The sequence below is a fragment of the Apostichopus japonicus genome, chromosome 8, assembly GCF_037975245.1.
Source record: "Apostichopus japonicus isolate 1M-3 chromosome 8, ASM3797524v1, whole genome shotgun sequence".
Taxonomy (NCBI): Eukaryota; Metazoa; Echinodermata; class Holothuroidea; order Aspidochirotida; family Stichopodidae; genus Apostichopus; species Apostichopus japonicus.
In genome coordinates, this window is record NC_092568.1 from 23,867,202 (window position 1) to 23,894,281 (window position 27,080).

Here is a 27,080-nt window from a genome sequence, read left to right on the forward strand (position 1 = left end):
CTTAAAAGCTATTAAAGATACGGTATACATCTTTACAGATCAATCCAGTCCATTGTAATATATATAAATAATTTCGCTGACTTTCTTTCAGTCCACATAATTTAAAAATAATCAAGTTATTTTTCATTTTCGCTGAGATATTTTTATCTTTTTTACTATGTTGGTTTTTTCTTAGAGATTTGTTTTCATATCTAATGAAAATGTATCTGTAGTAGCCGCTGTTTTTTGGCCTAGATTGCTCGATATTATTGATAGTACAGGGGATAAGATTATTTAGTGAACATAATTGATGAAATATATATACTGAATTAAAAAAAATAGGTTACAAAATAGTTTTTATAATATAAAATATTAACATTAACGAGTTTTGAGTTATTATTGTTATGTTATTAAGGTAAAATTTAACTTATTTTATATCAGAAAAACCTTTTTGGGAGTGTTGTTTTCCACTGAGGGTTTTCCCCTTAACCCTTGCAGACACCAACATTCATTCATGACAGTGCTTAGCAAGGAGCTGGAAGGCGTACTACTCAAACCACCATGAAATCTGCTGATTTTGTCCAGCGTTTCTATGAGCTTATGTCTCAATTTTTAGATGAGGTTAGAACATTTGCTTGATTTCCTATAACTAAAGTTACTAAATAAAAAGAAAAAAATACATTTCTGTTTGGCGTTATTGAAAGTAAGGTGATATAGGCCTATACTCGCTTAGCATACACCTGTCTGATGTTCTGTTACCTACCACTACCAGGAATCAGATAAAGTAAAGTTGTGTACTATTCCAAACTTTTCATGTAGTAAAGATATGCATGCTATGGATGCTATGCAAATAGATGTCATTGTACTAGAATAACTTACTCAAATGTTTGTGACCAAGTGTTGTTGTAGAGTCCACAATATCTGAGTCCCAGACACAGTGTTGAGATCCAAGACCCAGTCCTTAGATACAGCGATAGTGTGCCAAGTGACAAGCTTTAGTTACAGATCTTTTGTGAAATAGAATAATTCTTGATATTAGTTGATGAAACCTTATATTTTACAGGTTTTTTACATTTGTTAGGAAGTTCTGTCCTATTTTCTCTAGATTCACTATAATGATGATGAAATATGTCTATGCTGATTATATTACAACCATCAAAATGTCCTCCTTTTCAGACTCATCTCTCTACGCAGTTAATGTTATCACTTAGTCAGCCTCTTTCTCAACACCCAACATCTTCAGACATATTTGCAGCTTCCCTTGAGAAACACATTTCAAGCCTCCAGGTAATGATGAGTAGATTCTGCAAACGGCATTCCATAAAGTCTCTGAAGTCACTTCAACTTAAATGCCAATAGCTTGGTCATACTTACCAAGGGATAGAGTTGTAAAGTAGTTCTTCCTTTTTTTGGGAGTTATTGACCGGGAGGAAGAAAATGGGAAAGAGAGGCAGAGTATTTATGGTCTATGTGACTTAGTGAAATGTGAATTGTACTGTTCAATGTACATTATGGAAGAAAATATTATATTAAAATATCAACTTTGCGTTCATGTTTGTAGGCTAACCTTTCTGCTCCCGCATTCATAAGCATAGGAAACAAAGATTACCCATGGAATGTTACCCACTAAGTGTCTAGTGCAGTTTAGTGTGTGATTTTAACTAACTGCTTTCAATAAATTGTTAATTAGTACAGTATATAAAAACACGACAATGCTTTAAAGTTAAGTAAAACAAAGAGAGAATGAGATGAAACAAATTGTGAAAAGATGGCACTTGAGTCAATGTTGGATAGATGCACCCCATTGAAAAGAAAATTTAATTATGTGAATATTAAAAGTTCTGTTACAAGAAATAGTCTAAAGGTTTTTCCACTTTCATGCAGACCCTTCTTGGTACTGTCAAGGCCAGCATAAATGCTGCTTCAGATACTAAACCGGTTACCACAAGTCCAGTAAATCCAGAATTGGTTCAGATTGTTGCTAGCAGTAATGAGGTAAGTTTTCGCAAGTAATCGATGCTTGCAAACTCTACATGTATCGTAAAATTTTATTTTCAGCACCTAAATTTCCGCCTTAATAGTTTGCTATCGTTTGTATTTTTATTGTTGTTTTTGTCATCGTTGTTATTGTGTTTATTGTTTGGTTGGCTTGGTCTTTGAATTGGTTGTTTGTTTGGTGTAATAACTCAACCATGTATTGCTATCCATGTGAGGGAACTGCTTAGTTTTGAGAGTCAGTGGTATGCAAAGAAGACAAAAATACCACTCGTGGTGTAGGGTGCATCTTTTTTTATTTATTTATTTATTTTACAAAATTTCTATAGCGCCTTATCCAATCAGAAATTGCTCTAAGGCGCTTTACAGTAAAATATATACAAACATGATATACAAATATATAAATCGTTAATGAAAGGTATAAAAAGGGTAGAAAATTTGTTATATATATACAATCTGACAATAAATTGTATAAAAACTGCAAATGGGAAATCAAAAATTATACATACAAAATTTAAAATATATATATAAGTGTAAAATTTAAAATTTTCAAAGCGTTATCTTCCTGTTTCTCATCATCTATATTCTTGTATCTACAGATTGAGAGAAGAATTCAGGCATTCATGAACAGAAAACAGTCTGAAGTAGATGAGGCCAACTGTAGAGAATTTTGCAGAGTAGCCAGCTCCAACATCGTAGAAGACAGCTGTGCTCGTACCGACTCCGTCTTTACACCGAGAGATGGCTCCAAGAGTCATGTCAAAGGTACTGTATGGGATCCCTTAGAAGGGGTCACACTTCACAATTAGCTTGCCAAACTAGTCTCTGGTTCTTAGTGCATAAAGGCTATGAATGAAAGATTTATACTTGAAAATCCATATTGGCCATCCTAACTTGTTGTTCATACATTAAGCCTTTCATCATATCTTTATCTGATTAAATTTGTCCCACATGTTCTTTTCTTACTGCATTTAGTGTGGGTGAAATCCTGCTTATGGTTATGGGATATTATCGTACCAAGTATGAGATCAAGTAAATGATTCTAGTGAGTTACAATCAATAGGCTGCATAAGAAAGACAGATAGAGAGAGCTAGTTTTTACTCGGCTACTGCAAGAAGGGTATATTATATAAAACAAGGGTTAGAAGGGGAATAGGAGTAAGGCTTTTAGTGTATAAAGGTAGTGCAAAGTTCAGAGCTTTAGTTTCCAATTATTCTACTGTGTTCATGGTGACAAAGATAACTAAGAATAGCATCTTTGCAACAATTATGTAATATAGAAGATCTGCAACATATATAGAACATTAAAGTATCTTGTTGACATTTCCCAGTTTCTAGAGTAGCACATGCCTATGGACCACAGACAAGACCTCATCTCATCAATGCAGAGAATGTAAAGGTGGACATCACCACGCAGAGATCGCCATGGAAACGAGAAAGGCATGAAGGGGTAGAAGAGAGGCTGCAAAATATGGAGTCGTTCTTAAAGTTAAGAAAAGGTAAGTTTTTACCACTGATGTATCGTTTGCTGAAACATAATTTGAAATTTTGGGTCAGAAGATCACAAGTATAAATTTAGGTTAAAGCCTGTCTTCAGCAGTTGGTATTTTGCAGCTAAAAGCCTATCAGACACATTCTGTTGTCTTCCAAAGTTCCCGATCTGCCTAACTGCTTCAACTACCACACCCTGTACTGTATATATTTGTATCATTCTAAACATATATATATATTTATATATATATATCTATATATACCAACCGGTTTCGTCCTTTTGGGACTCAATCTTTATTGATTTATATATATATATATATATATATATATATATATATATATATATATTGGAGTGAATTTGACCGATTGATTAGTGCTGTAAGCATTAATTTGGCACCACTGACTCACTGACTTTTTCTGTATTTAGAATATTGAGAGTTAATGTTGCCAAATTTGTATTTTGATAGGTTTAGTGAACTGTAGATAACAATATTATGACATAATTCATATTTAATTCTATCCATTCTTACAGGACAAAAGGTTCCTGAGAATGTTTACCAAAGAATGAAAGTTCTTGAAGAGAGAATCCTACAGCTGGAAAGTTTGTCTCCAGAATACTTCTCAATATCTGTAAGTTTTATTTAAACTACCTCAAAGCAGCTTATTGTGTTTCATTATTGTAAAGGGGTTTTTACTTGAGTCTAATGTCAAACCAAATCACTTGTTTCAAACTCTAGCCATTAGTTTGATGTTCCATTCATAATTTAAGATTTTTTTTTGGTCTCATCCCAAAGTGTAATTTACTCATAATCCCTTGGATACTATAAGAACCATATCCCAGAGCTTATTACTAAGAATGATGCAAATTATGCTAGCAATTATCCAACTGCTATATAGGTATCATGTAGGCCAACTGTTGATGTGATTTGGAAAAGTATACTTGCTTTTCAAGAAATTAAACATCTCTTGTAATTCTGATGCTCTACATACCTTAGAATTCTATATTTTCATCATGTCAGACTTTGCATTGCAAACACAACTGACTAAAGAGTAATAATATATTAGTACTAAATAATAATCTCCCAAGTAATCCCACTATACCCTACCTCCTCCCCCCCCCCTCCCACCTCTCCATTGCCTATGTTTCTTGTCTGTTTTGTAAAGCTTGTCAGTTTGTGTTTGATGAAAAACCTCCTAAAAAACGAAATGTCTAAGACTCACAACGTCTAATTATTTTACAGAAAACTGCTTAGCTGGCTTGTTTCACCCAGAACAAAACAATGCTAGAACAGAAGCAAGTCACTGGTTTTAGTAAACTTTTATTTTGCTCATAGGACGTTATATATTCATCAAGGTGAAAAAGCAGATATCATAAACGTGGCAGGATTCTGAAAATACAATAAATTAATTGTTTACATATAAAGATTAAATCAACATGTGCAGTATTTTGCCATACCAGGACATTATTTATCACTTTTTCAAAATGCTATGCAATTGCAAACATGTGTAGCAGTTTGTTGCACACAGTAACAATACTATTTTATATGGGAAGAAGTTTAGGGCCCTTAAACCTGCTACACAAACTTTGAACACTTAATTATTCACTGCACACTTTACAAAACATTCAGTTTACATATAACAATCACACATATAGGATTTTTAAATACTGAAACAAACAAGAATATATAGCATTTAGACATAACACAACTGTTTAACTATTTCCTAGCTTAAGTGTTAGTTTGTTCCCTTTATGGAACATATGAAGCATATTGATACATTGTAATAGATGGTCTGTTTCCATCGTAAAGTAATACATAGCAATTAAGCACACACACACACACAATTTTAATGACTACAATTTGTATAGCTATTACATGTACCCGAGCATTGTGTCAAACAAAGAACCCCCAAGAACTGAAAATGTCAAATGAAAAATAATTCAGACATAATATAATGAACAGTTATTCTGACAAAGATTGGGGAGTTTATTCTTGGTGATTTCAAGTGGACTAAAAAAACAAAACAGAAATTACAAAAAATCAATATCAAACCAAACGAATGACATATAAAAGTGCAGTACTGAAGTTGGCAAATTACTATAAGCACACAAGTGATATACATTAATAGAAAGCCCATGTGTTAATACTTAAATTGAAAACATGTCGCTGGAACAGTGATATATCATTTTATATTTAAATCTACTTCTTTAAAAAAATTACAACTTTATGACACTTGAATAAAACATATTACCATAATTCTCCAGAATGTCTCAACATGGTAATTTACATTGGTACTGAATTTTTGGCCTTAGTAATATCTATTCACCGTAAAGCCACAGACAAAGTCTTTTAATGAAACACAAATCTATAGCATTTGATCTGATGCAAATCAATTGGCATTTTATTTGTGTTATCCAATTACAAAATACAATCACATTTACATTAAATGTATTTTAAGGTAGTTTGCTTCACTGAAACATGTTGTTCTTTCTCATATTGCCTATAATAACAGCACAACACTTAACATACATGCTATGACTAGGTTTTTCCTTTAATTTCAATGCTATCTTTTTCCATTTATATGCAGAACAAACATAAAATAGCACACACAACTTATCGTTATTAATATATATTTTCACTAAATGTGAAACTAGGTCCTGTATTTCTTTAATATTACATTTTCTTCTTTTTTCTGCTCTTTCTCTCTCTCTCTTTTGAAACAGCCTTCAGCATTCAAACGTCAAAGACTGAGCCAGTCCACTTCAGACGACACGGATTTAGAAGAGATCAACAATAGAATTAAACAGCTTGAAGAATCCTTGAGAAAAAAGAAAGTCCCCTCGACAAATGATAACAAATCTCCCCCTTAGCAAATCCACAGCTTATGCCTTTGTTTGAAAGATGGAAAAGACGGGAAATATGTGTTAAAAACTGCCAAGACCAAAAGTAAAACAAGTTGCAAGAACATTCAAGCAAGCAAAGCTGTAACAGTATCGAGTTCCACAGTATCGATTCATTTGGTGTTCTTTTCAAATTTAACGTGATGAAACTGTTAGATATTAAAAAAGGATAAAGGACTTTCTGATCCTTCATTTTCTTCACAGATATTCAAGGTGTTGTTCACTTGATCAACACAATGTCTCAGCTAGAAGAAGAAGCATCCACATTGGCAGTACTTAAGAAGTTTGTAGATGAACGACCATTTCTTTGACTTTCTAGCATATTTTAGGCAATACTGACTTTTTTTGTTCATTTCATTGGACTGTGTTCAGCAAATACCTGCTTCACTGAAGTATTTCTTATTTTGGAGATTAATAAGTATTATGCATATTAAACATTGTCCAGATGCAATGCCATTTGGTTAAAAAGATCAAGATATTGTGTCTTCTTTGTGTTGGTTTCACATCTTTGGGCAATAATACAACATATTTTTTACAACTTAAATTTGTTAGCATATACAAACTGCAAGTTCAGTCTACTACCACAATAAGTTCATTAAAAGGATAAAGTAAAAAGAAAACTTAGATGACAAAGTCATGACATCACAGGTTTCAATATTTTCTGTCATAAGTAGTTATCACATTCAAATCATTTGTCAAAAAATTGCACACATTACATGATCTGTCCTCTATAAGGTCTTGATTTCCTGACACCTGCAATTCAATGCTTCAACAGCCAACCCCTGACCTACATACAACCATTTTCTTGCAATTTTCTTCACCCTCCTCTTCCCATCTTCTTGAAATGTGCAACAAATGAGACAAACCACTCAGTCATAGAAGTCAAAGTCATCTTTGTCATCCTCTACACCACCTGTTCCCATGGGAACGTCCATTTCGGACTCTACTTCATCTAAATCTGAATCTTCGCCCCAGAATGCAGACGATCGTTGCAGAGCATCGCTCTTCCGCCCAGATGATTTCAGGCTTAAAACGTGAAAGAAAAAAATGAGTCGTAAGACAGAGAGACGTTAACAAAGATAATGTTAAGTGTTTATCAATACAAAGATTATCATTATTATTGTACGACGTCGTTATTTTTTGCTGCTGTCCTCTCTTTCCTGTTTTACATTACAGTTCCATTCCAATACTGACTATATGTACTGTGTGAATCATTGCAGTGCAATACTGACTAAATCTACTGTGTGAATAATTGCATTTCAATACTGACTATATCTACTGTGTGAATAATTGCATTCCAATACTGACTATATCTACTGTGTGAATAATTGCATTTCAATACTGACTATATCTACTGTGTGAATAATTGCATTTCAATACTGACTATATCTACTGTGTGAATAATTGCATTTCAATACTGACTATATCTACTGTGTGAATAATTGCATTCCAATACTGACTATATCTACTGTGTGAATAATTGCATTTCAATACTGACTATATCTACTGTGTGAATAATTGCATTCCAATACTGACTATATCTACTGTGTGAATAATTGCATTTCAATACTGACTATATCTACTGTGTGAATAATTGCATTTCAATACTGACTATATCTACTGTGTGAATAATTGCATTTCAATACTGACTATATCTACTGTGTGAATAATTGCATTTCAATACTGACTATATCTACTGTGTGAATAATTGCATTCCAATACTGACTATATCTACTGTGTGAATAATTGCATTCCAATACTGACTATATCTACTGTGTGAATTACTGCATTGCAAACACCCTTTCTCTCACATTCTTGGCTTGGTTTGATAGTTGAGTTTTTCTATATTTGTGAAATGTGTCACAGAAATGTAACCTAATAAGTTGTCCTTATGGTCTATACCAGGGATGGGCATGAAAGAACAAATCCTCAACATGTGCACATTACATGCACTGCCTTGCTATAACACAACTTCCACAAATTTGGGAGTGTATAAGCTTTGGCAACCTGTGCTCTATACTGTATTAATAACATTATCTTCTGAGTAAAGTCGACTTTAAAATTCAAATGTTTAATTCGATTCCAATACCTATTATCGATGGCGGATGGTACGTATCCTCCCGTCTCTCTTGGAGTCTCAGATGCTGAGCTGATGATGTCACTCTTCTCAGGTGAGGACATGTCCCCACTCCTGTCTCTCGGTGTGAGACTCTTCATCCCAGTCTCTTTCTTTTCAGTGTCTTTTTCAAGTTGACCAAACATATCCGATCCTCCCAGAGAGGACAAAACATTTCTTTTTGGTCTGTAAAGACAAAGAGAAATGTTATCAGAGAAACAATTCAAATAACGGTTTCCACCGGTATCGCCTTCCCATGCCTGCTGGTACTTTGATACTAAAATTCTGAAGCATGATACTCCATAAGAACCAAAACATGATATGACAGGGGTATTAAATCTCCATAGCAACATGATCATAGTTGTGACTGGTTAGGTATAGCTCTAAAATGTCAGAATCTGCTTGTCCTGACAATACTGACACGCTTGAGGTATCAACCCGAGGTAGAAGAATATTCTTTAATGTGAAGCGCTATATAACTATAGATGTTATTATTATTATTAATTTCGGATGAAGATATAATTCTGACAAATTTTTTTCAGCTGGAAGGCCGGACAGTTTGCAAACCCCACCTGGACGCTCACGTAAGAAAATAGATTACATGTTCGGAGAACTTTTGACATATGGTGATCCTATGGTGATCCTATGGATCCTATGGTGATCCTATCTGAAACTCACCTGCCTCCAGAGGACCTCCCCGATGTAGGAGGAGTCACCATGGCCGCCTTCTCAATCTCATCCTCATCTTCACTGCTGCTCTCCTCCAGCTCCGCCAAGAGACTTGCTGCATCTTTCGTTGGATTAGAAATCTCAGCTTCTTCTCGTTCCTCTAGCCTCCCCGACTTTGGTTGCATACCCTGCAACATTTGCTTGTATGCATCGGTCTCTGAAACGGAATATGTGGTACAGGGTTAACAGGCTGTGAATCAAACAATGCAAACAATATTTAGTGTTTATAGTTACCTTTGAACAGTTCTCTCAACACAAGATACAGCAGCAACTATTTATAATTCATAGTTTTCCAAAGTTTCTAAGTATTACACAAATTAAATCACAATTGATCCTACCAACGACATCCTTATAATTGCTTCACCAAAGTGATTGGTAATTATCAAGCAATGACTAACCTCTTGACACTTTATCATTTTACTATTAACACTGTGCAAAGAAAAAAATGCATTATTTGGAATGAAAGTGATATATTTAGGCCTATCAACTGCTTTACTATGAAGGAAATAGCATTGAATAATGGCAAAAATTTACCAAAACCATCCCCAAGAAACTGCTTTAATAACTGAATATACTTCTCGTGCTGCACTGATTTTGCTCATTGAGCTCAGTCGGTAAAAAGTATCGATATCGTACCTCAGAATATGTCAAAGTTTTCTTGTTGATTGCTAACTACCTTCCCTCCTGTATACAGAGCCACTTTTGAATGTCACTTGTAATCAATTTGATCATTTGATTTACTTTTCAAATTTATAGGTGTTTATCAGTTGTACTTACACTATTTTTTAAACAATTTTCAATGGATGCATTTTGTAAGTGGGAATAACCTGGTGGAAAATATCGTTTTTTCTTAAATCTTGATTTTACCTTTCAGAGGAACATCTTGGTCAAAGAAATTGTCATTATCTTCTTCATCACTACTTCCCTTCATCTCGCCAGTGGCATCGAGATTGAGTGGAGGCACTGCGGAGAATAACATGGAAAGGTTATATCAAGATCCACCTCTACCAGCCCTCCTCCCCCCCCCCAAACCCTCCACCCAATCAATCAATCCATTAAGCAAGCAAACAATCAACCAAAGAATTCCAAATCAAGATTATAACATGAGTTTGATAATAGCACTAAAGCTAGTAAACCTTCTAAACCACATTTGAACAAACAGACACATTTGCATACAAAAGGCCTCTTCCTGGGCTGCACATCCTTAGCTAATTGAAAACAAATATTAATAGACATTGAACCATTCTGTTGTTACAATTTTGAGAAAGGGTAGGTGGGAAAGAGAATAAGGTGGCACATGTAATAGGAGCAAACAGTTTTTGTCCCTCTACCTCTCCGTTTCCCATCCCCTCTTTTGGGACTGAAATAGCTGCTTATACAATTTGAATTATATCAAGAACAAATACAATTAACATAGAATAAAATTACCTTTGTCTTCTTCTCTAACATTACTCTCCAGCCTAGAAACCAGGTCAGTTGCTGCTGGGGTCTCTTCTAGAGATGTCTGTGTCAGGGAAGAATCATCCAAAGTCGGTTCCTCCACGGCGTCCTCTAAGAGATTGGTTACGACTCTAACAGCCTACAGTACAAAGAACAAAGAACAAATACATTACAAAAGCAAAACATACATTACTTTGAGTGAGACACAACAGTAACAGGTATTATAAATAGATACAGCTGTAGTGCTAATAAAAGGCATAATTCTTTGCAGTGAACTTCAAGAGTTTTGAAGAGAAGCAAGACAGCTGGAATAAATGTTCAAACTTACTCAAAAAAGATATGGCAGTACACCTGTGTCGGTGATTCAATTGGCCATATCATGTTACTGGCATTACCTGACTAGCCTGGATTATGAAACATGCATGGGTCCTTTTGACCAAACTGAGTTGATTTCTTCCCTTAAGCCTTGAAGCAGCTGTAATTCAGTTTATTAACATAAGCTACGATCACTCTTCACAGTTGTTTACTGTCATAAATTATATTTCTCAGTTGTATCCTTTTAGGGTATAAACAATGCCATTTCTCTGAAGATGAAATCTTACTGCTTCTGTCACTCTCAAAAGGGTGTCTCAAACTGAAATCTTTGAGATACAGTTGTACAAACCAATTAATAAATTCTTTAAAATTATCAATTGACAATCTACGAAACTTTTCAACATACTTTTTCTGCCATGGTAGAGTCCTTAGATACCATTAGTGGCGCCACCTTCTCTGCAATCTCTTCAGGTTCAAAGTATCCTCTCTTGATCAAGAATACCATGTGCTTTAAAGTTCTGTCCCAGTAAGGTAAAGCATTGGTGGTAATAGCAGATCTATATTCCAAAGAACACATAAAGCCTCTGTCTTTCTGATATTATCATACACGCTATAATGTGTTTACAAGTGACATAACTGCAGAATGTATTTTTATATTAATAATAAAAGAAAGCCACTGTCTCAAGCTTCAGAATGTTTGCCACTGGATTAAATGTTCGACACAATTTCCCCGGAAAGAAAATAAGGAAAAGAAGTTTGTCTGAGTCTGTTTATATGCTGTCAGAGAGGTGTTCATGGGTCTAAGAGTTAAGCAAGCTATTGTATTAATACTAATAATAAATTACATTTAGATAGGGCTTAATACAGCGTTTCAAAGCGCTTTACATAGTAGGAAAGAGACAAAGGAAAACAAGGGGAAAAAAAAAATAGGAATCAAACAGAAAAGTTTTAAGATGTCTCTTGAAAATACAAAGGGAGGGAGAGCCACGAAAGTGAAATGGGAGTTTGTTCCAAAGAGAAGGCGCAGCGAAAGAAAAGGCACGATCACCATAATGAGTGCGGGTATACGTGAACCAGGAGTGAAATGCAAATGCACATGATAGGAAGAGCAAAGCGAAACTGTAGTTGACCGACGCAAAGGAGTAAGAAGGTCAGTGATATATTGAGGGGCAGGCCCGTTGATCGCTTTGTAGGTGAGAAGTAGGATCTTAAACTGGATGCGCTGAGAGACGGGAAGCCTATGCCAATGCAATACTAAGAGTTACACATTGCCACAGAACTGTGGCTCTGTCTTCAGGGCTCTTCTCTTTTCTTCTGTATAAGGTACTACATATCCCACCTGGTCCGTTTAGCTACTGATTTGAAATGCACTAAAAACCGGATTAAAACTGTTAAATATGTTTTATTTCGACAAAGTCGGTATCTAATAGTTGTTGTGCATCAAGGAACACACTTAACAAAATTTCCAGTATCAGTAACTACATAAACATTAACTGTCATGTTGCATATACTTTTGACCTCTTTTACTTCATATTTCATATCAAACTTCCACAGTACTACTAACAAGATAAAAAAAATACACTGACCATGTGAGAGACAGGATTAAGGCAAGTGACCTTATACTATCAATGTCCTTAAAGGGGGTGGCCAGAAGTAGACACTTGAAATGTAGAGCCTAAACTCTTTCTTTTTGTTCCAAAGAAAACAAGATCAAATTTAATTTTTGGAAACTGGACTTCTTTTGTTCTTCCTGCAGTTAATGTTCTTGTTTGATACATTCATGTTGTGTTTACCTCTTAGTTTGATTATTGAAACTGAATGACAATTTGGCAAAACTACTTTTAAGCAAATAGTATTTTGTATTAAATTTAACAGATGCTCCGTACCTGATAGTAACTTCAAGGATTGGTCGGTCAGACTTTAAGACCTGGTCTGATATTAAGTATCCTCGTGGAGATGCTTGAACAAGTAGAGGCAGCTCTTGCAGTAAGACACTACTCATGCTTGCTGAATCATAGGTGTCCATTGGCAGCTTGGAGTTAGCATCCCTAGGGGTAGAGAGATAAGAAACAACATTCATGGTAGTTAGCGTACTATAAAGAAGTATAGCATCTGCAAAACATAACAACATGAGTTAAAGGTGTAGTGTTGTAGACCCTTCATAACCTACAGGTCAACACTTACAGACTACAGGATGAATGAAAGTGAGGTTTAAACTTCTGCACTATCCTGAATGTGGAGGAAGCAATTTGTAGTTTGTGAGCCATGTGCAATGGGTGAAAAAAAGCTAAAAGTTACCATTTTGCAATTTGCTGGTGAAGGGGAAAGTGCAGTTTTTGAAAGTAAAATGTGAACTTTAATAGCAAAAATGGTAAACATGATGCAGACGCCATAGGCGTACGAGGCGGGGGGGGGCAGACTGCCCCCCTAAATTTCCAGAGGACAAGAAATTCTGGTAAAAGTCCTGAAAAATTCGGGCAGCCTAAGAGGAATTTTTTATATATATATATATATATATATATATATATATATAAATATGCAGTAGTTTGCCCAAATCTTTTTCAACTTTTTGCAACTTGCAAGGCCTCAGCAGAGCCATTTCCGGCAATCTGAGAGGCATTTTTTGCCCAAAAAAATTATTGTACGCTACGCGCCAACCGATGGTGGCGCTCCGCTTAGATAGTGTCACAGGAACTTTCGGGCACAAAAGTTTCCGCCCCCCCAAACTGAAATGGTCCCATACGCCTATGGCAGACGCTGAATGAGTAATAATTGGTCAACACTTGATCATCTATTCAGAGAGGTGTAGCTATTACCCATAGACAATCTCTAGCAGGCTCTGAAGACCACTCAAGTAAAATAATGAAAATATAAGGCATATGCTACCTTGGAAGAAACAAGTGAAATTTCATGTACACTAAATAAGGAATAAAGCATCATTAAAGTAGACTCACTCAATAATACAAGACTTCTGGTTTAGAGAAGGAATCTCGTCATCGTAAACATCCACATGCTGGTCACTCTTGGTGATGATATTTTCCAATCCTTGTAGCAGATGCAAGTATCCATTTGTAGTCAGCGCTGGTGTATCAGGCCTGTTAAATGAAACAAATTCTTGTTTAAAGGGATTGTCTGATGACTGTTGAGAATTGGTTTGACACTTGAATGGATATACTAAATGGTGCCTTATCTGAGAAATCTAAGTGAAATGTGAGAAACTCACTCATGGATTGGTGGAGACTGAGCCTCATTCCGATCACTCAGTGGTAAGCTAAGGTCACTCTCGAAATCTTCATCAGAATCTTCCTTTAGTCCTCCTGAGAGGGCTTCAGGCTCAGCAGCTGAAAGAGTAATATCTCTCTGATGTTTGTCTTTATTTCTTAACCATCAACTTCAATACTGAACTTGCACATTTAGTGCAAAACTTATGCAGCAAAAATGTTCCATCCGAAAAACTGATCATGTGTGAACTTGCAAGACAAACTTAGAATTTGGTTTTAGAGAGTGGCAGCTTTGTTTAAAGTGGGCTGAAATTAACGAGATTTAGGTGGCTTTTAAATGGAGATTAAATAATGTTCAATTTAACCAGGAATTATGAATAAACCGGTAGACACTTGGTATGTTATAGGGTTGGTGGGGGGGGGGGGGGAATGTCACAGACATTTTTACTTCAACCTATATTACTATTATTAGTATTATTAATCTATCAAACAGCATATTCGTGACATTCTCAATGATGTATATTAAACTTCCATTTCAAAGTAGTGATCATGAGAGTGAAACATGTGATAAGCTGAAACCCCACTGTAGTTAGTATTCCCACCAGTTTACCTGCTGTGGGTAAAGATGTCTCAACTTGTGCTGTGCCATGTTTAGAAGCAGTAGGAGAGGTGTTGCCTGCCAGTGGATTGCTCTTCCCCGTTTCATTCTGCACCTGGCGAGGAGATTCAGAAGGTGGTATTTCTTCCTGCCTCTGTAACTTTGCCTGTCTTTGGACTCCTATTGCTTCATCAGTTGTGAAGTCACTATCATCTTCTTCTTCTTCCTCTTGTTCATCTTCTTGTGAGTCCTCCCCGGATGCAGAAGAGAATGGTTCTGTCCGAGACGAAACATCACCGCCTTGCTCTGAGCTTCTTCTACCTTGTTGATGAGATGGGCTTCCAAATATTTGTCTGTGAGCTACTGTACCTTGACTTATCGGGAGTTCATACCCCATGCTCCCCTGTACAGCTGTTTCACGTTGCTTAGCATCAGGTATAGCTTCTTGATTGGTATGAGGCTTCCCTCCCTGCATAACTGTTCTTCCTTGATTACTTGGAGGCATACCTCCTTGGTCAGACACTTCACTTTGGTAACTATGAGGCATGTCTCCCTTGAAATCTGTTTCTCTGTTATTAGTATGAGTAAAACCTCCCTGGACACCCGCTCCTTTCTTATTAGTTTCAGACATACCTCCTTGACCAACAAACCCTGTATGGTAGCTATGAGGTATACTTCCCTGCACTGTAGTACTTTGTTGGTAAGCATAAGGCACTCCATCACCATTTCTTCTAGGATCTGTGATTTCAAATGCTCCAGAAGCTTTAGATGAGAGGTTGTTCGTTTCAACTAAACGTTGCTCATTATAGTCTGGTTCCAATACATGAGAAGGATTCTGATTAGAAGGTGTTGGTAAATTGAGAGGAGAAACAGGTAATGTATTTAACTGTTCCTGAGGTGTGAAGCTGGGTCGTGTTGTAAACTGTTCATGAGTAGGGTACATCTGTATATGTTGTCGCTCCTCTCCATATGCCTTAGATTTTCCATCTTGATTTAAGTCCAATTGCTGGTAAGACAAACAAACAAAGGATTTAACATCCAAATGGCTGTAATTCCTCAAGAAACTTTGAACAATGGATGGGTACATAGGTGATGTTTATCCCATAATTTAATTAAAAATTCCAATAATGCATCAAGGGTGTCTGTTGAACGAGAGGATGGGGGCCGTTTCAGCAGTGAGAACAAATTTCCCTGTGTCTTTTCTAAATTTTGATGCAATTTCAATTCAACTAATCACACTAATACAAATTGAAGTGCATCTGATGTAGAAATTTGTCTTCGCCTATGTACAAGTTGATGTTATTTGCTCAGTCAGGAACTGAACTTTGTTTAAATTTAAATATGCTTACCCTCGTTGATTGCTCCTTGTGCCTAATTTTGTCCAAATAATTTTGTCTCCAATTTGGATACTTCTGATCTACTTGTTGTTTATATTGCTCCTGAAGAATGAAAAAGAATTAGAAAGGATCTTTCAGAACTGCTTAAGAGAGAAACAAATTATTGCAGGTGTTTATTCATGCAACAGTAAAGTAAGTTCAATATAGCTCAATGAAGTTTTGCTGTCAACAGATCTTTACCACCATTATTTGCATATCTTAAAGCATTTCATGAAAAACAAAACACAATTGAAAAACAAGATTTTTGCTCTAGCAATGCGATAAAGTGGCAACAGTAAAGCAAGAAACGTCCACACTATGGTCAATGCAACAGTCAGAAGCTGCACTTATCACACACTATACCTGAACTACACGTAGTCTGTCAGTTCGAACGGCCAGTGCAGCAACATGAGTTTCGACCCTATCAAACTCCTGGAGAAGTTTTTGATTACGAGCACGACTTATCTTCTCTTGTTCACATAGCTGTTTCCAGTAAGCCTGTAGTTTACCAGCCCTTGAGAATGACCTATGGAAGAAAAACAATAAGCAAACATAAAATGGTGATCATCTTATTTTACAGACACAACATTTGTGGGGGCATTGTGGTCCAGTTACAGTGACTTGTGATTGTAGGATTGCAGGTTGAGTCCTGCCAGATCATTGCGTTAATTGTGTCCTTGGGCAAGGCACTTTATCTCCATTGCCTCTCTTCACCCAGGTGTATATAGGGGACTTTTAAATATAGTTGTGTGCACCGGTTTGTGGCTGCACCCTATGGGAAATTGTGCACAAGAAAGTTTCAACAACCCATATTTAATGTACACCATGCAAGTAGATATTTAATACCTTCTGCAAATGAAGACAATCTGTAACAGTGTAAGTTTTGGCACCATTGTATTTTCTAATTGATTACTCAAGACAGATCTATGTCATTTAAAGATACTGGAATAAAGAAATCTTTGGAAAAAAGCAAACTTTGGGGAATTTGTAACAAAACAAAACAAATTTTTTTGGGAAGAGTAATTAATTATCAATGTAACATGAAAATGTGGCCCTTACTATAGGTGAAGGCAGTGAATTCTACTCCTAAGGTAACAGGTTCAAATCCAGTTATAGCCAATAATTTCTTTACACGTTCAAATACATTTCCAGTCACATTTTCTATCCATTATTTTAATCATAAATAGAGACAAATCGTCACACTGTTCACCTGTTTTCATCTGATTTCATGAATTTATTGAATTCCTGATCAAGCTCCATCCTTTTTTCTTCTCTATAATAAAATGAAGATTAAAAATCCATAATTATATCAAATCATTCTTTGTTTTCAAGCATACATATATGGATCCTTCACAAGTACATTACTTATTGAGTATTCATGGATCATCAACCTTTGTTGATGACAACAATATATCATTCCTATAAGTGTCAGCTGTCCAAATCTAACTTTATGTTGAGACCCATATTCTAAAGGTACCCAAACTTGATGCTTACAATTATTTGTTTTCTACTTTTTCTTGTATATTTTCTTGTTTTATTTAGTCTTGTCAGTAAGTATGGATATCATCACTGGAAAACAGTTCCTCAAGGAATTGATCATACCTCTATCCACCATTGCAAGTCAATATGCACCCAGAATTTTATTAATTTATGCTGTTATCACAACTTATGCTAAGTCCGATTTCCTTGAAACAATGTTATTTACATCAACAGTATTAGTAAATATAACCAATTATGCTACAAAGTAAAAAAGTGGTTTCTTATACTCGATCAAACTTTTTGCTGAACGTTTAACCTCACATTATCTAAAATTAAACTGCCTCAAAGCTACATTAGACTAACCCAAACGCAATAAAAATCGAGCTGTTTGTGTTACGTTCATGAGCAATTCGCAGAACTACTCTTTATGTTGAAACAAGGCGACAACAAGTGTAACGGGTTCTTTGGCAAATATATTAGGTTGACATTTATCATAACAGCTGAGCCGTATATTAAATATCATAAAAATAAAAATTTAAGGTACTATACTTCTGTTTCAGAAACTCTTGCAACTGATTCACTTTCGAGTAATATTCGAAGTCATTTTGTGAGTCCATCTTAACCCCGTAGAAAATATTCAGAAAGTAGGGTTCAGACCAACCTGAAGCTATCCCAGGATTCATCACATGATTCATCCCAGGATTCACAGGATAAATCTGAATCTGAATCAAACAGAATTTTGTGTCATCCTGTATGTGAGAACCTACTGCATGACTGTTGCAAATTTCATGTATATATAATGCGTAAAGGGGGCAAGAAAAGGTCATCAGGTCTGCTGTTCCTAATCTTCAGTTTTTCTTCAGTGTATGGTGAAAATGAGACATTACTCTGTTTCCCATATTTCATCATGGTCCTCCCCCCCCCCCCTTCTCCCCATAATTAACCTGGGAATGAGGGGCTGTAATCCCCTTGCCCCTTATGCCCTATCAACAGGTTTGCTTGTAGGTCTCATGGACAAAAGTATTCCAGTCGTTCATATTTGGAGAATGTATGCCAGAAGTAGTGTAAACATTTTAAACAAATATCTACATAAAACACAGTACTCAAATAAAAAGTCAACCATATCATATTTCACGAAGAACTTTTGCAGTTTTATTTTATAATATATGCATCAATGCAAAGAAGCTGAGAAAACAGAAATATAAGAGAAAATTTAGCAATTTGTAGTAAATAATTTTATATTTCATGAAGGAAGGAATTACCACTTAGCATTGAGACAAGTGGCTTTCATAACAAAAATCATCTCTCATTACTACTCTTATTTTGATCAGAAAATTTAAGATACCTCAGTCAGCTGTATCGGGACTACAAAGTTAAATTTGCTTAATGGTCACACAGTTTCAAACCTTACAACACAATTTGTTAGACTTTCTTACATTTTTTATGTCTTTATTAGCAGGTATTCATATTTAAGTTTGTTACAATTTTTGTGTTAACAGTGTTAAAATGTCAGCAGGGGTGTCTAAACTGATTTTCCCACCATAGTAATGCTTCTATATTCAGTCTGGTTTATGTACTATGTTGGTCCCATCAATTTACAATGAAGTTTCATAGTCTACAATAGATTTTTATGTTTAAATCTAAATTTAAAAGTAAGGAGTAATTTGACATTACTTGATTATCCGGTAAAATGTAAAATATTTTTGAAATATGTTTGTAACAATCATTAAGTAATTACAAGGCTGTGCCACCTATATTTACTCAATAATATTTTTTATATCTGTGTTTATTTATTTAAGTATATAAACTATTTTGCAAAGTTTAGGATAATCATCAGCAATAAGCATTCACTGATTGTATTGTTGTTCTCAATTACTTGTATTTCTTTCTTTATGTACTGTCCAGTTTATATACGATAACCTCTTTTTAGTGATTACATTACTATTTCAGCCTTTGTTTTCTCTATTCTTTTAAAAGCTTCTTTTATAAATATAACTAATAGGAAATTACATTATAGTGCATTTTAAACCTAATTTTAGTGCACAAATGGCTTTGACATATAATTCTTTCCTTTTGCAGTATTACAGTAATGTGACTATAGTCCTTACTACAAAGCAATTCTTAGTCTGTAGTTTGGGACACTAAAAGTATCTTTATTCACATTAAATTTCAAGCATTTTAACTATTGCACTTTTGTTTAACAGCATGGTGAATGAGTTACGTTTTTTATTTGCATCAGAAAGGGACTATTTAGTGATACAAACGTCGCTAAATATGCTAACATGGGCAGAAATTTAAAAAAAAAGGACTTCAGCCTTTTAGGAATTGATAGTCTACATACATGTTTGCATGGTATTGGTATTGAATAAATTGAGATTATCTCTATTTGTACAAGTTAATATCATAATGACTTTACGTGATCATAGGAGTCATCAATGAAGTGTGCTACCATGAAGTGTTGGTTCATTTGGCTTTACTATTCAGCCCCTTGAAACATAATACAGTTATTTACACTTGCATTAAAAACAATTTTAATCGTAAAAGCTGCCATATAATAGACAGTAACTATTACCCCTTTATTTACCTCTATCCAACCCGCACCCCCTTTACTTTCCTCTTATTCACATTCTCTGACAAGCTCTGTTTGGAGTTTCAGAATTGGTAAGATTGTCCCATGTGCACAGTCTAACTCTGTGACATAGCATCTCCCCCCCCCCCCTAAAAATAATATATATATATATATATATATATATACATAAAGCAAATCCATTCCTTGCAGCATTTAGCCAAACATCTCATAAATGAGCTGAACACACTAAAATATTGGCTACCTACACAGTACCTTAGCCCCCCCCCTGCAATAGTGGTTCTTCCAAAGGACTTTCTTCCCCTCCCATCCACTGCAAACCTCCCCCCAACCACCACCACTGCCCCCCCTGCAATAAGTTTCTACAGCTGGTTATGATACTCACTGATTTTACTACATACCAACCAATCCATATTGCTGTACATCAAATCTTTCTCAGGATATTTGATTGCATAGTTGTAAAAAAAAATAATACACAGGAAGCCTTTTAGACAAATATCACAAGAAAAGAAAAACATTACATAAAAAAAGAATACTTTGTGCCTTCATAAATTTTTTTTTTACAAATACATAGGAAATTAACCTGTTTTAAATAAATTTCGAAAATTGATCAAATTTAGTGATTAACTATGATGATTCTAATCAATTGAACTGAGTAGAAAACAGCTTCAGGTTACATAATTTGTCATATTAAATTAAAACACATGATTCACTTACAAAGAGCTAAGTGGAAGTGAGTGACATCAAGTAAGGGTAGAAATGTGACTCTTAATACAAACACAGAACTTTCACTGTTCTGAAGATCTTAAAGTTGATTACTATTTTAAAAGTTGGAAGGGGAAGGCTCAAAGATCCCTTTTTTTGATGAGTTTCATGATCATAGCTGATGTCAGCTGTCCTTTATTTTCCCTGGCCACAGCTAACAAACAACAAACATTGTTAAGAGTTGGCATTGCTCTCTCGTCTTAGATGAGCTGTGACGGTCAGGGTTGCATGATTGGGAGCATGAATAAACATGGAATTTCTTAAATTTTTCCCCCAAAGCGGAGGATTTTCATCATAATCATCAACATATTGATAGTGTTTCAAATGACCCAGCTAATGGCTTCTTAACTTAGGACTTAGTAGTATCTTCATCGGTCAGCTTGCGGCTTTGATAAGTCAATGAGGCTTCTTCATGAGTTCCTGCTTGCAGGAGGAATTAAAATACATACATACATACATACTATGTGTACATTGTGTTAACCAAGTCTGGTATTTAAAATGAAATGTCTTATTGTAAGGTCAATGTGTGACAGTTGGCCTCATATTTCTCTTTACAAAAATGAAAAATGTTTGTCCAATTTTTTTTAATTATCTTAATGTTTTAAGATAGTGTCAACATTTTTTTCAACAATACCACCTTTACTGTTCTCGTAGAACTTTTACATTAGTAGTATTAATAATAATAATATATCCCCATCTAATATCACTTCTGTACTCCTGTCATACTGTTCTGTTGTCCATAGAAATAATTTATTGCACTGAAAAGAATTCTGTAAATTCAAAAGTTTTCAAATAAAGACAAAAATAGTAAATGGCAAGGTATAATATAAGTTTGGTAATAATCCCAAAATCATCAATATGAGAGGGATGACTGTAGAGATAAAATATTTTACATCCTTTAGAAGGTTTTTCTTCACAATGGAGTGTCGAGTATTAACTACCAGTCCTGTAGAATGGATGGAACACAATAAATTTGATTTTAATACACTGGGGAGGTCTCAGATATTCTAATTCCGTTTTTTTGTTGTTGTAAGGAGTGAGGCCTCTACAACAAAAGACTATGGAGCCATATAGCCCCTCAATCATTTTCAAAGCAAATGGTTTTCACATGGGCCTGGTGTCACCACAGGCAGTAATTTGGCCTGACTTCTGCCCCCCCCCCCCACCCTCTCCTTCTCCATTCTCAACCCTGTCTCACCAGGTCCTTGATGAGACACATACCCTGGAGAGGAGGCACTTACAACACCACACATATATTCACCTGCTTTCAATATCATAAGTTGTGTCTGCATATAACACTTATGTAATGTACAAGGACCAATTTTTTTTGTTAATTATGATAAATGAAACCTGAGTTTGTAACAACGCCAGTATTGGATGAACATAATTTGTAACAAGCCATGACGATGAGGTTTCTTTTTGTTTTCTTCTAATGAGCAGAAAACAGCTATTACATCTTTATGAATTTTTTTTCTCAAGTAGCACCATAATATCAAGTACATAATGTCGTCCTTCTTTCAATTGACGAGAAGCTTGAATTCCCAGAGCTGTGACGGTTCTTTGTCGTTGCAGGGACTGATGACGATACCTCGATTGGTCTTCTGATTGTCCAGACAGAGACCGCTGAGAACATGTTTGAAGCCAGTGCTGCCCCATCTGGTCCACCTCTGGTATAATAAAGTAGAAGACATGAGGTCAAAGGTTGCAAAGCTTAACTGGCTTTATTCTTTATGGGGGAACACTCCACTATATCAAGGGTTCTCCAGCACTTTTTGTAAAGTGCATGAGTGAAACAATTGTTGGAGAAAATGGCCAGAGAGAAGCAATATCTTACAATACCTAGAGTGAGCAATGATCCAGGTAGTGTACCTGATTAGTGCAAAGATTGTGAGCACATATTTTTTTGGCAGACTGGATTGAAAACTTCCAGAAGCGAAAGGCCTGCTCTGGATGGCTACATGTGATAAAACTTACCTGTCTCTGCTTTACTAATGTACTTCCTCCATCTACACAGCATATCACAATGGCTAAATTAAAGCAATGTGCCTTCTGTTTGCTCATTTAGACCAACACATTGTTCACTACCCACTTCCTGTTCCTCCCAGATCCACCATTAAGGCATACAACTAACCAAAGTTGCACCACATTTTGCTTTTATCATTAACAAAACCAGAAGACACAAGCGTTTATCAAATTTAATGCTTGGGCTATGTCAACAATTAATTTAACAGTCAGTGCAAGAAGTTAACCAACTTAAATATCTTTAAGGAATGATTTCATAAAAAGCATGAAACCAATAACAATGCAAGGTTTTGTCCAACCTAAACCCCCCACCCCCCACCCCCTCCATTCAGCTAACCTCTCTAACACCAAAATCTATTCCACATTGGTCCTCTTATCATCTACCCTTCCCAACCATTTGCATTTCTATCTGTGTAATCTGTCTTTAAACTCCTATCTGCTCTATTTGATGATAGTTCGGCAATTTTTGATTTTTCGCTTGTCTTATCAAACACCACCGTGGGTAGAGTGAATGGTTGAATCCACGGACTTACTTGTTTGACATCTTTATCCAGACACTCTGTGAGGTAGACTGGAGTACCAGGGATACTACTACTGGCAGTCAGACACATCGACTGCTGTTGTAATGTCTCTTCTTTTGGGAAAGTCCAAGTCTGAAGTAAATAACAGTTAAGATAATGTTTATCCCATATCTTCTCCTGGATTGCCTCTCTTAATTATTTTTCAAACCTGCTAAGTGTGTAGTGTCAACAGCTTCAAATTGTGTTCAAACATATTAGAAATCAATTTGAATTGTACTGAGGTCACTAGCAAGGGGTATGTTTTTTGTTTTTCCTAAAAGACCTTATATCCAAGAATCATATCTAAATCATATATGCTCAATCAGCAATTCTGATGCAGAGAAATAAAATTAATTTATTAAATTGTCAATGTTGTAAATGGAGTTCAAAATGGTGGGTTAGAATAATTAGATCATAACATGAGAATATTTTGTTGGGGTTTACTCTTTGAATAATAAAACTTATCCCTGGCATGGTAGAACTGGCAACATGCTTACCTGAACTTTTTCTGAACTGGAACAGGGAGCTATGTTTGGTTCCCAGGCAAAAAGGGTGGCAGGACTAACAGGTGATCCAAGGCAAACACTACCCTGCTGAAGGTGACCATATTGCATGGCTCCATTGTTTGGAAGTCTATGACAACAACAAAAAACAGAGAAAGAAATTTATAAATCCTGAATGTAAAACTGACCTTCCCTCATTGAGTCCACCGGTCATTTCTATATCTAACATGTTGAAGCTCTACTGACTGCCACAGAAGTAGATCAACTTTAACCACTGATTGCAGAGACCTTAGTTAACATTCCTTAACTTCCCATTACCTTATTACTATCTTCCTTTTGTTTAGATAATATAACCTATTTAACTGTAGGCAGAACAAGTGTTAGAATTTTTTTTTTTAAAGTTGTAAGTTTAAAATAAGTTAATAACTGCCCTAGACTATTTTATACCCAAAGTTAAAGTCCTTTAGGATTTCTGAATATTGAGAATAAGAATAAAAAATTGGTAATAAAAGAAGGAAACAAAGTCACTTTGTAGTGCCAGCCCTCCCCTGCCCAGGCCCGAATCCTCCAGACATATCCAATCAACAACGCTATCAATAAAACATTTTCTACCAATGCTATGTGTCCTTTAAAAAAAGCAATTAAGTCGCAATGATTGCACTTAAAAATTAATGCTTCTCTTCAAGTAAATTCAGCACAAACAAATGCAATTCATCTCTGAATCCAAATCTTTCACTATTGCCACATTAAGTTGTCAGGGAGCTACACTGGATATCTGCCTAGCAACCAGTCATACACACTGTTCCCAATGCATTAATGACTTCCTTAACACAACACAAATCTTTCTTTGCAAGATTTAACAGATCTAGGGCTCTGTAAACACAGGCCCATAATACACCGGTAATGTTAAAACTGTAGATCAGGAGGAATCAATAAAACCGAGGATACTAACTACGTATTTGTCTGTCTGTCTGTCTGGACAACCTGTACGTGCCGTATCATAAATATACAGTGAGATCCTTTTTTGATCACATGCTCTCCTTTTTTGAAGTTCAAGACACAACTACTGTGCCCAATGTAACAAACTTATGTGTATATTTCTTACATTTTCCTCTTCTTGGTGTTTCTTTTCTTCCTATCATTATGAGAGTGAACTTTGTTAAATGCCTGTAGGCTTCATTACAACACTTCCTTTCACTACAAACTATGTTGTATTAATTTTTAATTGGATCAAGTATATGTTTATATGTAGTCTGATTAGAGAAAAAAAAATGAAATGAAATTAAAATAGTTAATCACTCTCCATACAAGTCAGCAGATATGAAGATGGTTTGGATACAAACAGGTCATTTTCTTCTCTGAATGTTGGCTTGAACATTCTGTTGATATTCAAAATTTATTCTTAATCACTCACATGCCTTCCTATCTAAACACAAGCCATAGTTTATACAACATAGCATTCTTTCTTATGGTCACTTGATTACAGTTAGAACAGTACCGCTCAGTTCTTATTATTCATACCTATTTTTCCGACTCACCCATTGACCTCTATCCTCCCCCTCATTTATTCTCATCGTTTACATCTTTGTTTTGTGGTTTTCTCTTCATATCCTAGGTCGGAAAGCATCCGTTAATTCAGCTTCTATTTACCTATACAGGACTTCCCATGTCCTATCATACAAAGTACAATTGGAAACAATCAAAGCTATCTAATTATTGCAATTGCTACCAAGACAAGGTCAAAGACTGGAAATGTTTCAACAAATACTTGAAATACAAAAGTCTGAATGTGAAAGAAAAGTTAATCACATCACACGAACCCGAATTATGGCAGTACAAGTTATGAATTGGGATCCATATGAAGTGGGAAGAAAATGACATGGGTATTATGAGCTGTTTGAAACTGTGAGACAAACCTTGACACAATGCCATTATTTACTCTACCTGTGTGCAGTCGGAAGAGTGGGTGTGGGGTAGGGGGGATGGTGGGGTAGAGTATTCCTTCATTTTCATAGCAGTGGGTAGGACTCCCCCCCCCCCGCGACCTCCCAGTACCTCTCCCTTTCTGAAGAATTTTCAATGGAGAACCATGGAACAACAGTTTAATTTTTTTTTTGGAATCTCTTTTTCCTATGACACAACCGAATTGAAAACCACAAAACTAAATGGAAAAGAATATTTGTGTATTTTGGAAATGTTTGTGCACGTATAAAGTTTCATTTCAAACGTGTTAATAGTTGACCAAAGCTAAAGCACACAAGTGACAAGGCTGCGTTAGTACTTACTTTAGTTCAGGGTAAATATTTTCTAAGTACCACTTGAATGGTTGACACTGAAGACTCTCCCTCAGCTGTAACCTTTGAGAAATACTGGTGACAATAAAATGGAAAAGACAAACATTGCAATAATAGAAATCAGATGACACAATAAAACCGAGCAAATTTAAAGGAACGTTCTGAGATTTCGTGTAAGAGAGAACGTGTAAGTTATGAGATTTCCTAAGTTATGCTTTGCAGTAATGGGCATCTTTAATCATCAGCAAATCACTTTGTAGAAGGTGTACACAAAACAATTCAAGCATGCCAAAATGGATCAAATTGATCATGACAACTACATTATGTAGAATGAACTGTAACAAGAGGAACCATTGAAGGTATGAAAACTATCCACTTATAGACACTACTTACAGTAACCTAACACAAAGAAGAACTATAGTACCTAAACAATTAAAACCACAAGTGTAGGCTTTCTTGATGATTGTAGAACATCTCTTTGCATGTGTTTATATGAGTTTGTAAGAAATAATGTGTTGACACAAGCTTGCATGGTGATACAAATTAACTGAGGCAGCCTGCACTGAAGTATATTAATGTCAAGTAATGATTCTCTTTGCTTTCTCAATCAGTCCTTTATGTATGTATTTTAGATCCTCCTGCAAGCAGGAACTCGCATTATCAAAACCATAACTGAGATAATCTGAAAAAAATAACCTACTGCTGGAGAAA

General features: G+C 35.5%; 3 protein-coding genes across 4 annotated transcripts in view; 1 reads left to right on the top strand and 2 right to left on the bottom strand.

The window, feature by feature from the left end:
- The first annotated feature begins 471 nt into the window (after positions 1–471).
- Positions 472–6,831, top strand: LOC139971179 (MAP3K12-binding inhibitory protein 1-like). The gene is made up of 7 exons (XM_071977429.1): positions 472–600; positions 1,156–1,266; positions 1,864–1,974; positions 2,574–2,739; positions 3,306–3,473; positions 3,998–4,095; positions 6,188–6,831. The coding sequence occupies exons 1-7, from the start codon at positions 541–543 to the stop codon at positions 6,332–6,334; spliced, it is 861 nt and encodes a 286-aa protein (XP_071833530.1). The 5' UTR covers positions 472–540; the 3' UTR covers positions 6,335–6,831.
- Positions 6,832–6,971: 140 nt separating this feature from the next.
- On the bottom strand, positions 6,972–18,345 carry LOC139971155 (uncharacterized). The gene is made up of 14 exons (XM_071977388.1): positions 18,188–18,345; positions 17,370–17,432; positions 16,523–16,685; positions 16,133–16,222; positions 14,796–15,789; positions 14,188–14,305; positions 13,919–14,059; positions 12,851–13,012; positions 11,371–11,521; positions 10,638–10,788; positions 10,077–10,172; positions 9,159–9,366; positions 8,454–8,666; positions 6,972–7,390 (listed from the first exon to the last, which is right to left on the bottom strand). Exons 1-14 carry the CDS (start codon positions 18,331–18,333, stop codon positions 7,234–7,236), a joined length of 2,853 nt encoding a protein of 950 aa, XP_071833489.1. The 5' UTR covers positions 18,334–18,345; the 3' UTR covers positions 6,972–7,233.
- Positions 18,346–18,767: 422 nt separating this feature from the next.
- The window catches only part of LOC139971172 (polypeptide N-acetylgalactosaminyltransferase 14-like), a 154,113-nt gene continuing 145,800 nt past the window's right edge, over positions 18,768–27,080 (bottom strand). For both annotated transcript variants that reach the window (XM_071977416.1, XM_071977414.1), the window contains 4 exons: positions 26,361–26,444; positions 24,070–24,205; positions 23,546–23,665; positions 18,768–22,657 (listed from right to left, as the gene is read on the bottom strand). In XM_071977416.1, coding sequence (XP_071833517.1) covers positions 22,508–22,657; positions 23,546–23,665; positions 24,070–24,205; positions 26,361–26,444 — 490 coding nt within the window. In that variant the 3' untranslated portion in view covers positions 18,768–22,507. The remainder of the gene's footprint in view (positions 22,658–23,545; positions 23,666–24,069; positions 24,206–26,360; positions 26,445–27,080) is intronic.

Coding starts and splice junctions, on each gene's coding strand:
- LOC139971155 (XM_071977388.1), bottom strand. CDS start 18,333: ATGAATCATGTGATGAATCCTGGGATAGCTTCAGGTTGGTCTGAACCC. Junction 17,433..18,187: donor CAAGAGTTTCTGAAACAGAA/GTATAGTACCTT, acceptor ATTTTATTATAG/AGAAGAAAAAAGGATGGAGC. Junction 16,223..16,522: donor ACAGACTACGTGTAGTTCAG/GTATAGTGTGTG, acceptor TTCATTCTTCAG/GAGCAATATAAACAACAAGT.
- LOC139971179 (XM_071977429.1), top strand. CDS start 541: ATGAAATCTGCTGATTTTGTCCAGCGTTTCTATGAGCTTATGTCTCAA. Junction 2,740..3,305: donor CTCCAAGAGTCATGTCAAAG/GTACTGTATGGG, acceptor GACATTTCCCAG/TTTCTAGAGTAGCACATGCC. Junction 3,474..3,997: donor GTTCTTAAAGTTAAGAAAAG/GTAAGTTTTTAC, acceptor CCATTCTTACAG/GACAAAAGGTTCCTGAGAAT.